This window comes from Epinephelus lanceolatus, chromosome 22, assembly GCF_041903045.1.
Source record: "Epinephelus lanceolatus isolate andai-2023 chromosome 22, ASM4190304v1, whole genome shotgun sequence".
NCBI lineage: Eukaryota > Metazoa > Chordata > Actinopteri > Perciformes > Serranidae > Epinephelus > Epinephelus lanceolatus.
The window spans coordinates 23184333-23202785 of record NC_135755.1 but is presented as its reverse complement, the minus strand read 5'-3'; the positions used below and the strand labels follow the sequence as shown (position 1 = coordinate 23202785).

The 18453-nt window shown below is 41.2% G+C and overlaps 1 protein-coding gene across 10 annotated transcripts in view; it reads left to right on the top strand.

Annotated features, from left to right (window-relative positions):
• LOC117246452 (adhesion G protein-coupled receptor L3) overlaps positions 1-18453 on the top strand; it is a 322005-nt gene that overhangs the window by 294907 nt on the left and 8645 nt on the right. For 9 of the 10 annotated variants that reach the window (XM_078164394.1, XM_033610365.2, XM_033610368.2 and 6 more), the window contains 4 exons: positions 1211-1302; positions 11700-11868; positions 12429-12554; positions 15256-15352. In XM_078164394.1, coding sequence (XP_078020520.1) covers positions 1211-1302; positions 11700-11868; positions 12429-12554; positions 15256-15352 — 484 coding nt within the window. Of the gene's footprint in view, positions 1-1210; positions 1303-11699; positions 11869-12428; positions 12555-15255; positions 15435-18453 lie in introns of all 10 variants that reach the window. The other variant, XM_078164399.1, reaches the window with a different exon arrangement.

Below are 18453 nucleotides of genomic sequence, written 5' to 3'. Positions count from 1 at the left end.
CACCTGGAAGGTATGGCATAGTTAAGATGCCAGTTAAATGGCTTTACTACAAAGATGTGCCTTGGGATGGTCACAATAAAAGGACACCCTAAAGTGTGCCATTTGATCACGACGAAATGCCATTGATGTTGCAGTTTTGAGGAAGTGTGCCAGAGCTGTTGCCCGTGAACTGAATGTTCTTCAATGACATTACTGTGAATTTGGCAGTACATCCAACCACCCTCACAACCGCAGACCACATGCAACCGCATTAGTTCAGGATGTCCACATCCAGCGTCTTCACCTGCAGTATCGTCTAAGACCAGCTGCCCGAAGAGCTGATGCAATGACTAGTTTGCCCAAACAAGACTTTCAGTACAAACTGTCAGAGGCAGGGAGGCTCATCTGCATGCTCACCGTCCTCACCGGGGTCTTGACCTGACTGCAAGTTGGTTACGACGATGAACTGCAGTCAGGTCAAGACCCTGGTGAGGACAGTGAGCATGAAGATGAGCCTCCCTGAGACAGTTTCTGACTGGTTGAGCAGGAATTCTTTGGTTGTGCAAACCAATTATTGCATCAGCTGTTTGGGTGGCTGGTTTCAGACGAAGAGGTGAAGAGGGGTTGGTTGGAAGTACTGCCAAAATCATTGAAATGTCATTTGAGAAAACTTGAGACCGAAATTTAAGAAAATGTATCTATTGAGTGCATAAAAAGTCTTGGATCTTGAAGTTAAGTATTGCGTTTCAACTTTTGTTCGTTGTGTATATCCGACCCATTAAAGGCTGTCGTTGCTTGTGATACAGCAGGTAACATGCTGCTATGAATGCTGTAAGTTCTTCAAGCATTTCACAAGAATTTCGATCAATGCCAAGCGGTTTTTTCCCCCTACAAACTGTAAAGAAAAGGAATGCAGAAGCAGTGGCAGTTATTCCCTGTGGTTGTCTCTAAGTGTGAATATGTCAGATGGAAAGGCTCCCTCATACAAGTATGCAGCTGTCTTGTCTCACCGTTCTCAGTTTAGTCTGCTGTACCACCATAGAGGTTTCACAGGATTTTGTGCTCTGTTTGGCAAAGTGGGAAACCGAGTCTGGCTGCAGCGTTCCGGCTCTGTGCTACAAAGTGCTCTGATTTAAAATGAATGGAACTGAAACAGGAAACACAAGCTTCATCTCCTCCCATCCCCCTATCTCTCTCCTTCTCTCTCTGCGAATCTCTGTCTGTCTCTCAGCTCAACGTGATCTTCCTGGGCATCGCTCTCTACAAGATGTTCCATCACACGGCCATCTTGAAACCAGACTCCGGTTGCCTGGACAACATCAAGTAAGAGCACTCAGATCACCCAGATATCCATTAAAGTCATCCAGAAATAGCACTCCTTGTGACATTTTGTTACAGATGGAAAGAATGTTTCAATATGAGTGTGACAGGCTCGCTTCCACCGAACGCACCCTGACAGCCGGATTGTATCGACTCAGATTGAGCCGACTCTTCCTCTTGTTCCTCCTCAGTTTAATGAACCGCTGGTTAAAGAGCAACATTTGGCTGTTACTCTGTATTCAAGCCAGTGTTCCCAAGCAATTCACTTTCTCTTGCCTCCTCCTTTGATATTTTGAAACCTCATTAAAAGCACTTAAGGTTGTGAACACCCAACCCAAGGGTCCAGGAGTCTGAGCCTGCGAGGTAAGCACCCCCTATTATGCTGAAAGGTTGTGTCAGACGGGGTTAAAATCAAACAGGTATTCTGTTGCGTCTCCATCATTATCTGAAGGACGCTGTTGTCTGTACGGGAAAAAGGCCAGGAGACAATCTGACAGACCTGACCTGGTGTTATCTTGGTGTCAACATGCCGCCGATGAATATTCATATTGCGTGTGTGTTTTGTGTGTTTGAGTCTGTTTATCTGTCTATGCCTGGCTGCTTTCAGATAATGTGAGAGCTTAAGGGACAATAATGATTAGAAAACTTGCATTCAAAGTTTCACTGGTGTTTACACGGCTGCTCGTAAAAGTTTGCATACCTCGCCAAACATTTATTGCGCTAGTAAAATTTATTTCAGTTTTGCTTAGGTGAATTTCAGTGTATTAGTAAAAGTATTTTATTAAAGTTTCACATTAAATAGCTTTACTTAAGGCAAGTCATCTGGAAGTGCAATATGTGTACATTGGGTAAAAAGGCATACACCCTTGTGGAATAGTGAGAAAGGCAAAATCTGTCTGTTTAAAAGTAACGGACCATACAGGTGGTTTTATGTTTTCGCTTATTTATTACAATGATGTTTGTGTTTTGGGATGTATTTCATTTACTTCTCAGCAGAGGTGGCCCCAAGTCATTGTTTTGCATGTTACAAAAAGGTCTCAAGTCTGTATGCTAAAGTCCCAAGTCAAGATTGGCAAGTCCCAAGTCCTAAACTTTGAGTTTTGATTCTTAAACAAGTCATAATATGCTCTTCCACGAATGTAATGCCAATATTAAATTTACAAAAATCATGAATGCTTTTTAAAATTTGCATTCATTTGTTGAATCAGGTTTGTTAAAAACTTCCTTAGCTGTTACGCTAATGTTAGCTAATGTTAGCTCACTAATTATGTTGATATGAGCTTTACCTTTTTGTTCTTTGTGCAACTGTATTTTTCAAACAAAATTGGAAGCTGCTGCATCTTGATCTGTAATTTTTGAGTGCTCGTTTTAAATACTGCACTCTGTTTTTTGTTGACCAGCACATAGTTCCAGGTGGCACCCAGTAATGTAACATTAGTTCTCCCTGATTCTCTCACTCAACTCGATTGGATTCAAACAAACCGTATCATCTGGGGAATTAAGTTTCGACTTGCCAAGAATTTATTTTTCATTCATTTTCCGTAACCGCTTGTCCTGTTAGGGGTCGCAGGGGGGCTGGAGCCTATCCCAGCTGACACTGGGTGGGAGGCAGGGTACACCCTGGACAGGTCAGCAGACTATCACAGGGCTGACACATAGAGACAGACAACCATTCACGCTCACATTCACACGTACGGACAATGAAGAGTCACTAATTAAGTTAACTTGCATGTCTTTGGACTGTGGGAGGAAGCCGGAGTACCCGGAGGAAACCCGCACTGACACGGGGAGAAAATGCAAACTCCACACAGAAGGGCTCCACCACCCCAGGGTTCAACCCCCCCCCACCCTGAGTTTGAAACAGGAACCCTGTTGCTGTGCCAGGAATGAAAAGCATGAATGTTGATTCAGGAATGAAGGGAAATGAATTGATAGGTTGCACAGTTTTTAAATAGCATACTTTTTAATCTTTGGGCTTGGGGAAAGAGAGCAAGTATTTTCGAGCCAGGTCTCTCTCCGAAGTCATTGAAATCTGGCATCATTTAACATCGGCATGATACGTGGATGGTTGCTGTTATAGTTTCACGATGCCCAGCAGCGTCGGGAGAAATGTGGTGGGACAAGGATGGATGTTAAGGCGGCGAAAGTTTGAGTGTGGAGTGCAGGAGGGGTAGTAGATAGACAGTCTGTCATGTACAGTAAAGATATTGATCAGCTTCAAGTACTGAAGCATTTGTGCATTAAACTCTACACGTTTGACTTTATAGATGGGTTCTACAGATTTCATCCAGATGTCTGGCTTGATGTTAAGTAAGACTTTAAAAGTTGTTTTTAAGGTTCCTTTACCCTGAAGAATGACACAGCATTTTCGGTCATTGTCTTTGACTTAAGCTCCAGCTACCTGGTGTCAGGACAGACTCATTCTACAGATGGTGTAAAGTTGTTTTGCCGCCCGTTTGCTATGATGGATAAGGGTCTCGGCTCTGTTTTTGCTGTCTGCCTCTCTTTTTTTAAGCCACTCTGGACACATTAGTCTACTTTATGGCCGGCGCTCTGGCTGTTTTTTGTGGCATCACATCACTGGTTGTGTCTCAGCACAGTGGCCCTGTCTGCCCTGCTCCTCTCAGCACAGTGATACACACATAAAAACACAATCTTCTGCGAGTATGATATAGCATGCTTAAGCTGCACCGTGTCCGGCCGTACTGTGTTTTTCCATCACAAATTCACCACAGGATGTTTCTCAGTCAAGTCGGGGTTTTTAAGTGCTGCTTTAGAGTGGGGCCGCGGTGTGACCCGTACTGACATTACAATCACCTTAAGATGACCTGTAGCAGGAGGGCAACATTTAAAGATGTTCAGCTTTGAGATGAGATTTGTCACTTCTAAGGGACACAGTGGCTTTGTTTGGAAGTTTTGTTATCCTCAACTGAACTGAGTTGCAGAGTGCATCTGCTCTGCATAAGTTCAGACTTACTCAGTTATAATATGTGTTAACTTAGCGGAAATTTTCATTATTGAATAAAAGATGTTTGCCCCACACAGTCTGTTTCTTACATAGATACATACACATTTTACTTAAGATTTACACCCAGTAACAGCCAGGTTTAACTGTTGTGTAGCTAGTAGAGTTAACTGACAAAACTAACGTTAGCTTGCTTATATATGACCTGTTTAAGGGCAAAGGAAATGTCGAATGAGGTCGACACATCTGACTTGACAAGTGGTAAAAGGCTGTTAGCTGCTGGAACAATTTTGGATTACATTTCTCCAAAATAACACAACCTAAATTACAAATTGTTATGGCTATAACAATACGTCCTCATACTTAAACAAACAAGGATCATGGTTTGGGTTGAAATAAGCATATTTGTTACATAACTTCATTTCCTTACAAAAGTTACGTACATGACCTGGGTTAAGTGCGTTACACAAGTTAAGCTACTGTTGACTTTTGATATCACATGGGACATGAGTTTTTTTCCCAAGGATGGCAACAGCATGACCCTCCTTATTCTGCCTTACTCTACCTCTGATTGGCTTATTCTGACACCCTTACCTTAACCCTAACCAATCACACCCCCACACGCCCAAACCTAACTGATGCAACCAACAAAGGCAGGAGTACCAGCCAATCGGAGGCAGAGTAGGGCAGGTCATGCTTTTGTCATCTTAGGATAACAAATTGGCACACAGGACACAGAGAGTGGTGTCCTGGTTGAAAGTCCTGTGTTTGTTTGACCAATCCATCGTTGCTCTTTATACCAAGTCACCTGACTTCCCTATTTTGCTCCTGTCATAATTACCAAGGCCTGTATTTCTATTTATCTTTACAATAAATGAATATACGGATCTCAATAAGGTGTTTGCAACAGCGCTACTGTATATGCTCATTTTTCGGGAGAGGATGGTCTGGACAAAAACATTATAACTAAATAGAACCAGCTAGTTTGGCACCATTGGCACCTCTCATTTTTTCATCTATGCACATGTCAATTAAAGTAATGCCTCCCTAAAAGAGTTATTTTTGGAAGTTAGGTCACAGCTCTGGATGCTACAGTGACTTCCTGTTAATGCATGTGATTGGAGAGTGCTATACATGTTTACTAGCAACCATTTTACACGTCAGTCTAAACCAGCTTTGGCATTCTTAGATTCAACTTAGCAGTTTTTTGGAAATCTGCTTCCAGGCCAAGGGGGCTGATCGTGGACAGATGTGTAAGTCAAGGGTGGGTGAGTCATGTAGCTGCTCCAGCTGCTGTCATACCTATTGGCTTCATCTACCTGATACAAGTCTAGTCATGTCCTGCTCTGCTCTTTTTGCTACGCTTTGTCAAAGCTATAATGAGGTCCTATACTTTCCTGCAATATTAAAAATGGGTTAATCCAAACTTGGCACATTCTGAAGTGGCTACACGGTGAAAGCCATTCAGTGTCACCTCTTTTGTGCAAATTTTTTCATCAGGTTCTGTGAAATAATAGGTTATGTTTTTCTAGGCTATTTGATTCTGGTGTGTTACAAAGAAAAAGTGGATCAGTCATATGCACTTTGCTGCAATGAAAGAACAGCAATCAGGTTATGGCAAGAGAATTGTGAAGGAGCTGCCGGGAGCACTGACACAGCCATCGAGGTTGGCCATCAAAACTTGACTTGTAAATAGTCTGAATATACAGTATGTTTGGGTGTTCTCTGCGCTTTCTTTTTCTTTTCTTTTTTTTCTTTTTTTTTTTTTTTTTTTTGACAGACCACTTTTAAATATTGGAACCTGCGGCTTTTCTCCCATGCTACCATAAGGACTCTGCTCACAGTGTGGATTCTGATCGGCAGCACAATTGAGTCAATTGAGATACATGTGCACATCAACACTCAGACATATGCACTGTACGCACAAGCTAATACACAGCCCCTTTCTCAAACATCCACTATGAAGAACACAAGCCTGGCGGATCAAACACTGGCAGAAATACCGGTAGACCACCTGCAGCCCCTTTTTTGGCTCTCTAGCCTATATACTGAAGCACGGTGTGGAGATAGATTGCTTAGCAGAACACTTTGATACAGCTCCAGACCAGGAGAGGACCAGAACAGCAGGCACATCGAGCAAAGCGCTGATCCAAAATACTCTAATACTTTTCTAGAGAACATTTTCCAAGTCCATTCTTGTATGGTCCCCATCTCTGGTACCGCAGCATACATTTGTTCTGCAGAAAAATATTGACTGCTGGAGTTCCCGGTGTCATATGATTTATTACACTCTCCTCCCATAATGTGCCAAACAGCTGACCTCCCGACCCCCGAGTCTCGCTGGCTGCGAAATGGTCGGCGATGTTTCAGATGACCATTGGAAAATGGTATAAAGCAGCGCTGCTGTTGTCAGCCCTCATTCATCTGACACAGTTTTTAAGTCGCGAGCCATTTCTCAACACACGACTGCACAAACACATTCAGAAAACCGGCTTTAGAAACCGTACTGCTCAACCCAACATATCATAGCCTATAACTGGTGCTTCTGTTCATCATAAATAAGTCGTAATAGGTAAGTATGAGGTCTTTTAGTTTCTAACATGGATTGAAATAGCGTTTATTTGATCCACGTCTCCGAACACTGCAAAATATCAAAGCCAGATATTCTGCATGTTTGTCCAATTTGGTGGAGCAGTCAGTGAAGCCCTCACTATTACAACTGAATCAATTAGAGCCATTATTGCCTGACTTTCCATATGAGCTTTTCTTCGAGTTATCAAGGTGAACTGGTTTGATGATGATGATACCACGGGTTAATTAAGTCAATTTAGCTCCGTTTAATGAGGTGTGTCTTCCTTTGTCTTATCTTTCTGCCATTTGATTCCTCTTTATGGCTTGGTGTCACGTTTTCTGCTCAGATTTCATCATGCTGCCTTGTTTTAATATGAATGTTTCATCTCTTCTGCTGTGTATCTCTTCCTCCCTCCCTCCCTCCTGCTTTTTTCTCCTTTTGATTAGCACTCACATCCTGCCTTTTTATCTTAGCCTGTATTTATCTTTAACATCTCTCTGTTTTTCATCTTCCATTTTTCTTTTTCCTCCTCATTTTAGCTACCGTTATTATGATGGATGTGTTATTGTAGAATGGCACTGGTAAGATGCAGCATTTCTCAGTAGAGGATGTAGAGTAGAATTGATATTGTGTTTGATGTGTTTTTTCCCCCTCCTCACCCCGTAATGGAGACAGCGGCTGCCACTGTCCAGTGATTCATGGATTACAACGTGACATTTTGCACCCTTTGTGACTTTTAATACCGAACTTGCTTCTAAATTCGGCGTATTAAGGACATGACGGACTTAACAGTTTTTTAGAGAAAGGTGTGACTTTTGACTTGCGTAGCTTTCTTCCCTGTGCTGATAAGAAACTTCAAATGAAATATGCTAACGAGGATGATTTTAAAGATTAAAAAAAAAAAATCGTCTATAGCAACATCAAAAACTTTGCGCCATTGATGTCTTAAACACTTTGAGGCGATTAGCATTTTAAGTATACCTTTGGTTCAATAATTAACACCCTGTTGGGTTGATCACAGCACTTCCTCTTTTCCTCCCAGAAACAGCCTATAAAATGACTTTATACAGATTTGGAACAGGTTGAATTGACCAATTGCAATCTCATACATAAATGATCTGTGACATTGCAATGAATGGCACCTCTGCAAATTAAGTCATTTTGAAGGAAATTGGCAGTAATTTGATGCCACAGTCTGAAGTAGTTCTCTCCTCGAAATTGCTCATTTTTGGCGTTTCTTCTCAACGATTAGCACAATAAAGCTTCTCTCTCTTTTTCTGTGCTTCGACAGCCTGCAAGTGCTCTGCTGCAGCCCCCGGAGATGGATAGTATATCTATATATTGCACAACCATTCAAGTGAATCTATGGTTTTCTGACAAGTACAGTTAAGCCAAAGTACTTGTAAAGCTCAGATGCTATATTCAACATTCAGAAATTTGATTAGAATACACATTTAATTAGAGGTCTTCCTAAATAACTTGATTTTCCTTGCCAAACACTACACTTACCATAAACAATTTTGAGCTTAATGATGCCAGAAGTGAGAGGTTCTGTAATTGTTGTAGTAGCTTTCAGGAATGCAGTCCTGACAGGATATAACTGAAACGCACCCTCTTCATTCGTAAGTGAGCTGTTATGCTTTTCAGTGACTGTTATGCAGTCTCTGAAGTTTTGCCTCAAGGCTCCTTCCACGCAGCTCTCAAATCCATCCCCATATTTTTTATCTGATAACTCCACAAGAAGATAAGCCATGTGCGATACGAGTCGTAGCCTCTTCATATCCTGTCCTCTCGGATGCATTTCTCCCGACCTCTCGCGTCTCTATCATAAACCATTCTTCAAACGCTAGTTAGAGGACAATATTTTGCTCTCTTTGTGCCCACTGCTTGTGTTTCTGTGTCCACTCCGGGGGCAGTCGCCTTGATGAAGTACCTCTCCCACCAGGTCATTAAGACAGCCCTGGGAAAATTATGTTTAATGGTTGCCCTGGCGAATTCATAAATCATTTATTTTGCCGCACACCTGGCCCATTTATAACCGCTTAAATGCAGAGGTCTGCCAGCATTTATGAGGCGAGCTAGATACTTCAGTGAACCAAGATAATTATGGTTATCACCTGTAAATCACTAACAAATCCCCTCCCAAAATGTATGAATGCCTTGCCTTGATGTTTGGATGCTGTGAATGTAGCTTTAATCTCCTCTGCCAAAATAATCCATCATCCCTCTTGGTGTATTGTTTCCCTCTTAATATCTAAATTTGTATATTGTATTTACGTCCACACATTTTGGATTACATCTCTCCATCTCATTGTTATGTGATTTGATTTATTTCTGCCTGTTTTCTTTTGTTATTCTCGTCATATCGCTCAGCTATCAGGATTATGAACCTGAGATCAAGTAAGACAAAATTGGAAGAACCCTTTTCCCATAATGCCATATTTCATTTACTCCTTCATATGAACAAATCCCCGCCCAAATCCATCTAGGTGCCTCTCTGAATCATTAACATGATTTATTGTGGAGTACTCAGTCATGTTGAAGGCCGCATTAGTGTGCACACACCGCTCCTGTCTTAGATATACATACAGATGTGACAAGCAAGATTAGTTTTAAATAGCACCTGTATCTTCAAAGTCCACTCTATGGAAATATTAGTACTGTGATGTGGATGTGGTGCTCACATTTGTCAGTCTTTTTCCTTATCTGCATCCAATCCAGAGAGCTAACAGTCATGGATAAAGATTCACATGCTCTCTCTGGGTAAAAGCAGTGGATAGATACTTGAAACACCTTGAATAAATAATGAAATAAAATAAATAAATTGAAATCATCATAATAATATTTACTTTATATAGTTGATAGCAGAATAAGTCCCATTTTTAGAAAGTTTTGTATGTTTGGACTTTATGAATACTTGGCAATCACCATTTTTTTAACATCTAGGTATTACTATACACCGTAGAATAACCACATTTTCATACATAACTAACATCCATACCTTAAAGGGACAGTTCACCCCCAAAAACCACATATTTTTCCTCTTACCTGTAGTGCTATTTATCAGTCTCGATTGTTTTGGTGTGAGCTGCCGATTGTTGGAGATATGGGCCGTGGAGATGCCCATGGCACTGGGCTTGTGGTTCTCAAAGCGCCAAAAAAATACATTTGGAAAAACTCAACAGCAATGTCTCTTTACAGAAAAGATAATCCACAGACCTTATTGTGAGCAGTTTTATGAAGAACTGTTTTCTTTCAACTTAACGACACCCACACACCATATTACTGCGCAGAAGGAAGTGTGCCTCTACTGCTAGCTCACCTAGCACCACTGAGCTAACTAATGTTACAGCTCAGCCCAGGAGGACGCCAATAATGTTAATATCTCACGAGCCTCTCATCCATGAGTAGATGCACGCTTCCTTCTGAGAAGTGATACGATTGGTGGGTGTCGTTCCATAGAAAGAAAATGGTTCCCACGTGAAACTTGTCAAAAATACCAAGTAACCAAGTCATGATTTCTGGAAAGAGACATTGCTGTTGAGTTTTTAAGATGTATTAATTTGGCGCTTTGAGCACCACAAGCCAAGTGCCATCTTGCTCCATTACATTCAAGAGAGGGCAGACATCTCTACGGCCGATACCTCCAACACTTGGCAACTCACACCAAAACAATATAGACTGATGAATAGCGCACAGGTAAGAGGAAGAATATGTGTTTCTGATTTTTGGGTGAACTGTCCCTTTAAGAACGCCTTCAGCAGGTTTAGACTAAACATTCCATGAAATAGATTAAAGGTAAGCAAGGCAGTGTGCAAGAGTTTTCACACATATGGTCATACTGCTGTGAAATTAAACCGTAATGCTCATGTAACCAGCCGTGATTCCAATCCCTGACCTTCACACCTCTGCTAATTCAGATGGTATAAACTTGTCAGCGAGATATAACCAACCACTGATGTACACAACAGCAGGGAGTCTGCCATTATGTCAGATAGTCTGGAATAGTGTGCACAATACTTAATCAAGGTTACCATGTGGTTGACAATGTGAACCACTCGAATTAGAGGCTGCAGAGGAAACAGTCTCCTTCAGATGGCTGTATGTAAAATGATTCAATCAGTTCAAAGGGAAGATCATCACGCATGCAGGCTGTTGTACATGACGGATGCCGGCAAGAATCAGATATCAATCTTAACTCCGCCTTGTCGGCTGCGGCGCACGGAGTCACCGAAATACCAAAAGTGTGCAGGTGAAGAGAAAGTACCATTTCTCTGCGCATAAAGATAGAGCCCCTCACTCTTAATAGACTCCGTGTTCTCAAGGACATTTATCTCCGTTCAACCTTTCAGTTTGAGTAAGAGTTTACAAGACAGTTATTCCAAGACTTGGGTAATAGAATCCAACATGCAAATAGTCTTGTAATGAAAATGTCATATGTGTTACCCTCCCATTTATACAGACCTCCATTATCGTACATATGAAGCTGCAGCTTTATGATCGTCTACGGCTTTTCAAATCGTCAGTGCCATTTCTTGAAAGAGTGCATACAAGGTGAGGGAATGGTAGCAAAGACAAGGACAGGGTCGGAGAATAAAGATGAAATCCATTGTCATTTCTCATCGATTTTTTCCCCTCTTCATTTTGGTGCATTTTCCTCCTCTCACAGGAAAACCTTGAAAACTCTGGATTCCATGATACCTGACTATTATGTTCGGATATCTTTTAATTTAGTGGTAGCACACACTTCACATGAAATTATTTTATTGTACTGGTGCAATTAACACAGCTCCTCATGATTTCAAACTACTTTTAAAGCTTTGTTGAATGGTTTGTAATATGGCTGTTTGTCTGTGTTTCCAGATCGTGGGTGATTGGGGCCATTGCCTTGCTATGTCTGCTGGGCCTGACCTGGGCTTTTGGCCTGATGTACGTCAACGAGAGCACGGTGGTCATGGCTTACCTGTTCACCATCTTCAACTCCCTGCAGGGAATGTTCATCTTCATCTTCCACTGCGTGCTGCAGAAGAAGGTATGGGTTTGTTGTCAAGATGTGCTCTGTGAGATTGTACAATGTGACATCAGTTACCTGCACATGTCATTGAATTCATTTCATGCTCCAGCAAGTGTGCCACAAAAGCATCTCCAAATGCACCAAGTATGAGATGGTTATATTGATGGATTACTAAATTGGCCAAACAGACAAAGACCCAGGGGTCCAAAGTGTCAGGGCCCCCCGCCAGGCCCTCATTTTTGAGATGACACTCAAATTACCACAAAGAGACACAAAAGGTCCACATAGAGATGCAAAGAAACTGCAAAGAGAAAACAACCAAAAAAGACACAAAATTACACCAGGGAGATGCAAAACCACAAAAAATTGCATAATGACGAACAGAAGATGCAAAACAACAACAAAAAAGGGGCAAACCCACCACAAAGTCTTGCCCCTGTGTCGGAGAGGTGGTTTGGCCTTTTGCATATCTGTTCCCAGAGACCTATTGTCTCATTGTCCATCCATGGATTGTTACCCTTGGATTTGGTCTAATTGTTGGCTTGTATGTGCTGTACCTGTGCTTTGATTTCATACAGGTGCGTAAGGAGTATGGAAAATGCCTGCGTACTCACTGCTGCAGTGGCAAAAGTGTGGACAGCTCCATCGGCTCTGGAAAAGGCGCCGCCTCCCGTGCTCCAGGACGCTACTCTACAGGGTCACAGGTGGCACTCCTTTTTTTTTTTCTTTACATTCCTCATTTATTGCACTTGACTCTTATCTCCTTTATGAGGACAAATTATCTCTCCTGTGGTTTTGGATTACCACCAAATTTTATCTTTAGGTAGTCAGCCTGCATAGCTGGAAGCAAGGGCGACTTATTCCTAAATAATAATCCATGACATTACACAGATGTGCACCTCCTTACAGAACTAATGAGAAAAGATTTAAAAGGTGACTGTGTAGCTGCGCGTGATCGATTGCGAGGAAGTGCAGCATATGTCCTTGTTTGGAAGTGATAGCAGGAAAATATAGTGCTCGTTGACCTAAACATTTTCCAAGTACATGAAGTCAGTCTGCAATTCATTTTCACCGGAGCAGGCAGCATGGCGGCACGGCGACGCTGACTAAAGTGTTGGCTCAAGCCTTGTGAGGAATTTTCTCTACGCTTATGAATGCAGATTTGACTTTCTCCGCTAAAATCTGCAAATTCTGTCTCCTCGTGAAGTGAATTGATAATGTATTCCTCCCACATTGACATCAAGTATAGGATGAATTGCCACGATACACTGTAATTGAACATCATATCCATATTCTAAAGATTGTGATTTCCTCCCAGTGTTCAGTTATAAATAGCCCTTAGAGTCAAGCATGCAGTGGCAACCCACGATACAAGCTGCATTCTGCACACAGATCAAAGCGTTTAATTATACACAGTGCTTTGACAAGATGGCTCTAACCTCATGCTCAGTCGCTTTATATGAGCAAGACAGGAATGGAAACACTCAGAAAGACGTGCTTGTTTATTGCTTACTCCGAGGCTTCTAAATGAATGCGTAATCAGCAAAGTACATTCGAACCCGCTGGCGATGAATGGTTCAAGTTTTTATCTGTCCAAAAAAAAAAGAAGAAGAAGTAGCTGTGTCACTTTCCACCCATCTGTGTCCCCAGCGCAGGGGACAACGTGACGTACAATATGTTAATGTGACCGTCTGTGTCAGTGCGTGTTCCTGTTAGAATACATGAGCTGTATGTCACCTGGGGTTGACACTTGAGTGCATAAAAACAACATAGCCATCTGAGTGTGGGATATCGATCATAACACCTCTGCGTGGGCATTTTTCCACATCATATATGATACGATGATTAAGTGTCTATAAAGAAGAACATGCCCACGGTCTGAATGTCAACCCTAAAGGAATATGTCACCGCCCACATGACAGTTTGTATATCAATTACTTACTTCATGTTATGGTGAATTCGTGAAGAAAACTTTTTCTTGCATGCCTCAGATGAACGAAGAATCCAGAAATGGAAAAAAAACCTCGTCACACAACTCGTCGACGACCCTTTCTCACTAGCAGATGCACGGAAAGTAAAACTTATCCATCCTCTCTTTAAAGCCAGACTCCATTGACAAAAACAGTAATTTTACCTCGCTGAACATGGGAGCTGCTGGTCTACTGCTGCTTTGATTGTTCTGTTTGTGTTATTGTGTGTAAATGTGAACCAACGCTTTAAAACACCAAAGCCACACAATAGCACACAGTCTAACTGATCAAGGTGGCAGTAGACCAGCAGCTCCCATGTTCAGCGAGGTAAAATTACTGTTTCTGTCAATGGAGACTGGCTTTGAAGAGAGCACAGACATCACATTTCGTTCAGTTCCCCATCAGAGAAGGTTGTCTGTTCGGGAAGTCATGAACATACGACTGCATGAGTTGTGTCGAGTTTGTAAACCCCAAAGATTTCCTTCATGTTAGATTGCTTGTTTACCTCATGCATGTGAGGAAAACTGGTTGCTTCACAAATTCAATGTAACACGGGGTGAGTAATTGACACACAAATGGTCATTTGGGGGGTTAAGTATTCCTTTAAATGGGGAATTTCAGGAAGAAATTAGGTGAGGTGCTGTGTCAGTTGCTCCAAATTTAGTTAATGATGATGGCAGCGGTAATGACTTAATTAAACTGAAACCTGGCTGAGCTATTGAAGGCAGTCACAGAAAATCTTAAAAGCACTGCTTCATTGCCCAACTTGTGCTTGGACCCTGCTGTCATGTTTTGCATGTGTTATTGGAGTGTAAAGATGCTACTATTGATGACTTAAACTACAAAAAAATAAGGGAACCTGGGTTGTGATAAATTGAAATTCATCACGAATCATTGTACACATTAATTTCCTTTCACCGTCACCCAATCTGTTCTGTATTAATCTGAAATCTTCCTCTGGCTCAGGACAGACAGTCGTGAGCTCCGTGGTTGGATACCCAGACCCTTAGCTTGTGCAACAGCCCATGGGGCTCTGTCTTAATTAACTAGGATGAACCCTCTTGGATTGAGCCTTTGCAACCCGCGACACTGATTCCGAGAGCTTGACTGATGACTTTATTATTGACTTCACCTATCCCAGTACTAGTGCTCATCTTTAATTGAAGGTTACTTATCCCTAAAGCTGACATGGTTTTAAAATTGAATTAACAGCTGTCAGGCTGTGTTTTTGCTTCATGTCTCAGCCTTGATTGTGTTTAAAAGTAGGGTGAGTGTATGCTGCTAGTAGAACTTTAGAAATGTGGAATAGTGCTGTCTATGTCTAGTTGATTTCATTTGAATAAAATCATCCACGTGCTGTTGCTTTTAGCAGTATTACCGACAATGTTAAGAGTGAATATTCTGACATGTTTTGACATGTTGTTTCTCTCTGCAGAGCCGCATCCGTCGCATGTGGAATGACACAGTCAGAAAACAGTCCGAGTCCTCCTTTATGACCGGCGACATCAACAGCTCTGCATCGCTCAACAGAGGTACTTCGTCCCGCAGTGGATATTTACTTGAATGATTTTTTATTTCACCGGCCTACGCTTTAGACTTCATGACTAATGCAAGGTACAGTTTTTTCTTCACTATGTTCTTGTATTGTAGTTGCAGTTGCTTTCCGCCTATTGGAACACAAAGACTTTAGAATCTCAAAATCCTTTTTTTTTTTTATTTGACAAGCAAAGCTTCCAACCACAAACCCAGAGTCAAGGTAAATCAGTCACTTCACAATAGTTTGCCTCAGATACTCCAGATGATTAAAATTCCAAGTGAAAGACACATTTTCTACTCAGCTGTTAATTATCATCAAATATTGAAGCAAGTTCTTAAATATGAGAAATTAAATGCATCAGAGCTGCCGTCAATAGCCATGTAACTGCTCCAACGGCTGGGTGCGTTTGTCAACAGTTTTGCCTGGATGAAAGAGAACGTGATTATGAATACAAGGCAGAGATTGGAGGGATAAAATCCTCCTTTGGTGTCATACTGCTCCAGAAAATTTTTATTGTGAAGCATTGACAGATCATTTCAGTCATTTCTAGTAATTTAAAGGAGCTCACAAAAATTTGAATTAATTTAGTTTAGTTATTTCAATCATTTCCAACTCATAAAACGCAAATACACACAAGAAAAAATAATAAATAACAAAAATAAGGCAATAGTTTTGAAGCAGTGACAACCTAAAACAAGTTTTGCTGACCAAAAAAGTTGTACCTACCCTTTTTACATTAGTTGTTTTGTACTGATCTCTTTAGGTTTGTACAATGGAAGTGAAATAAACAAGCAAAATAAAAAAAAAAATCATTTTATATACATATATTTATACTCAGAAGTCCCAAACAAAAAGTCACATACACACACTAGCGCTCATAAATCAGTTTTATATTTGTTAATCCTCTTATTTTTACATACATACATATATTAAATCTATTAATTGTATTACACATTTTCATTTCCTTCTCAAAACTATTCCACAAATTAACTCATATGAGTGTTACACATCTTAAGGCCTTGCACCGGGTTAGTATTACCTAGTATGACCTCTGGTCATTTTGAATAATGCGGAGGTTGCCTGTGATCTAAATTCCATGCTAATCAGCCATGTCCGTAATTTGTCAAGTAGAAATTCCACCACATAAAATAACAGACCATGTTTCACCAAAGAAGAGGTTGTGTGATTACACTAGTCCTGTGTGAATCTGCATTTTGGTGATTTGGGTCGTATTTAGAGTTTATTATTTTCTTCATGCCTCGTTTCTGCCTGTTTCCCTGTCGAGGATTATGGAAGCTGCATTTGCAATTATAAACCAAAGTTTCGACAGCACTTTGGGTGCAGGAGGCTCAACATGCTACACAGCATGGAGACCTGTTTGCAGAAAAAGCAAGGTCGAATCAGTCAGAAGAGCAAAATCTCGAAAGATGATGAGATGGAAAATTAGACAATGTGTGGTAGAATCAATTCTGTCTGTTTAAGCCACATTTAAAAGAAGAAAAGAGGTTAACACTGTATATCATTGGTAGTAGTGCTGAGTAGTATCACAAATGGTTGTACGCATCTTATCCAGGGAAAAATGTCACTGAATGTGAGTAAAATACAGATTTTGCTTATCTCATGCAAACGCACCACATGGAACATCTGTAGGAGGGGGTGTGGGGGGGTTATTTCTAAATCACATGAGGTGCCCTGGAAAGTCTAGTCCCGTGCAAATAGGGCATTTGTTTTGCATTTGTTTTAATAGTTGTTTTTGTAAGCATTTCTCTTAGTTCATACTGACTCACTCTAATATGGAAAAACAGCAAATTTAATTTCATCTAAACAGTAAAATTCAATTAACTAAATGTAATCATATCAGATTGTTTATAAAAATTCTACTCTGGAGGCATTTATAGGGGTGATAAAAATGTCCTCTTTATTTTTTCCCCCCTGTCAAGTGATACAACTTTGTACCATCAGACTGCAACAGCCCTGAAAGTGAAACCGGGCTCACTCTCAGAAAAAGTGCTGAATAACAACCTAAAAAATCAATTCAGTGGAATTCCCTCTCAGGAACATGTTAATAAAAAGTATTTTACCATAATGCATTTGACAGCAGCGCAGTGAATAGAGTTAACTTCGGAGTCTCTCAGGTTATACAGAGAATAGATACCAGACTACATCTGACATCAAGTGGCGAATACCGCCCTGGCTGGCATCCATCCCTAACACTCTCCCCGCTCATCGCGTCTCTTGATGGAGGGCTCCAGTTCCACACTGCTTGCTCTCTAAATTCGCTCTGGGCGCCTGCTTGCGTAGACACTAATGCATAGTTACAATGATGGATTAATGTTCGACACAGGGAGGAAGTGTCAAGATCTCAATAATTAGGCACTCAGCTTAGCACCATCAACAGACACAGCCTTTATCCATTGCAGAGAGGCTGTATTGGGGCGGGGGGTGGGGCTGTAGGTCGGATGTAGAATTAAGCCTACAGGGATTGTCGATAAAGGCAAAAGGCGGAGCTAGAAATTATTAACACAATATTATACCCCTGGCTTCTTACCAGGCTGGATCTGATAGAGATAACACTCACAAGAGCTCAAGAGTGTGCCGGAAAGTGTGTTCCAAATTAACAAGTATCATAAGGAACAGATGCAAGGAGAATTACACTTATCCGTGGCTGCTTCCATGTTGTTATTAAGGAATTATGATTTGAGGAGCGAATATTTCTCGCTGATTTGTCCTTTTGATTCTCCACACCCCGGATTCTCCCCCCGTCGCACCTGAAAGGAAGCTCGCAGCTGACACTCTTGCCGCTTTCCTCTCAAGAGCGGAGTCACGCAATCATCTTGATAGCGTTGCATGTTCAATTTCTCCCAGCATTTGGGATTATTGTGCCACACAATCAGTGCTGTTTTGGAGATTGTCCAATTTAGCAAACACAGACACAGTAAGTGGGGGATCTGTCACTGGGAGAATTCAAAAGGGGGCTGGTGTTTGTGGGACGCACTGTAATTAGGGCAAGCAGCAACAACAAATTAGGTTTGTTTTTTTTTTTTTTAAATCAAAACAACATTCTTCTTTCAAGCAACATTATAATACGTCTAATTA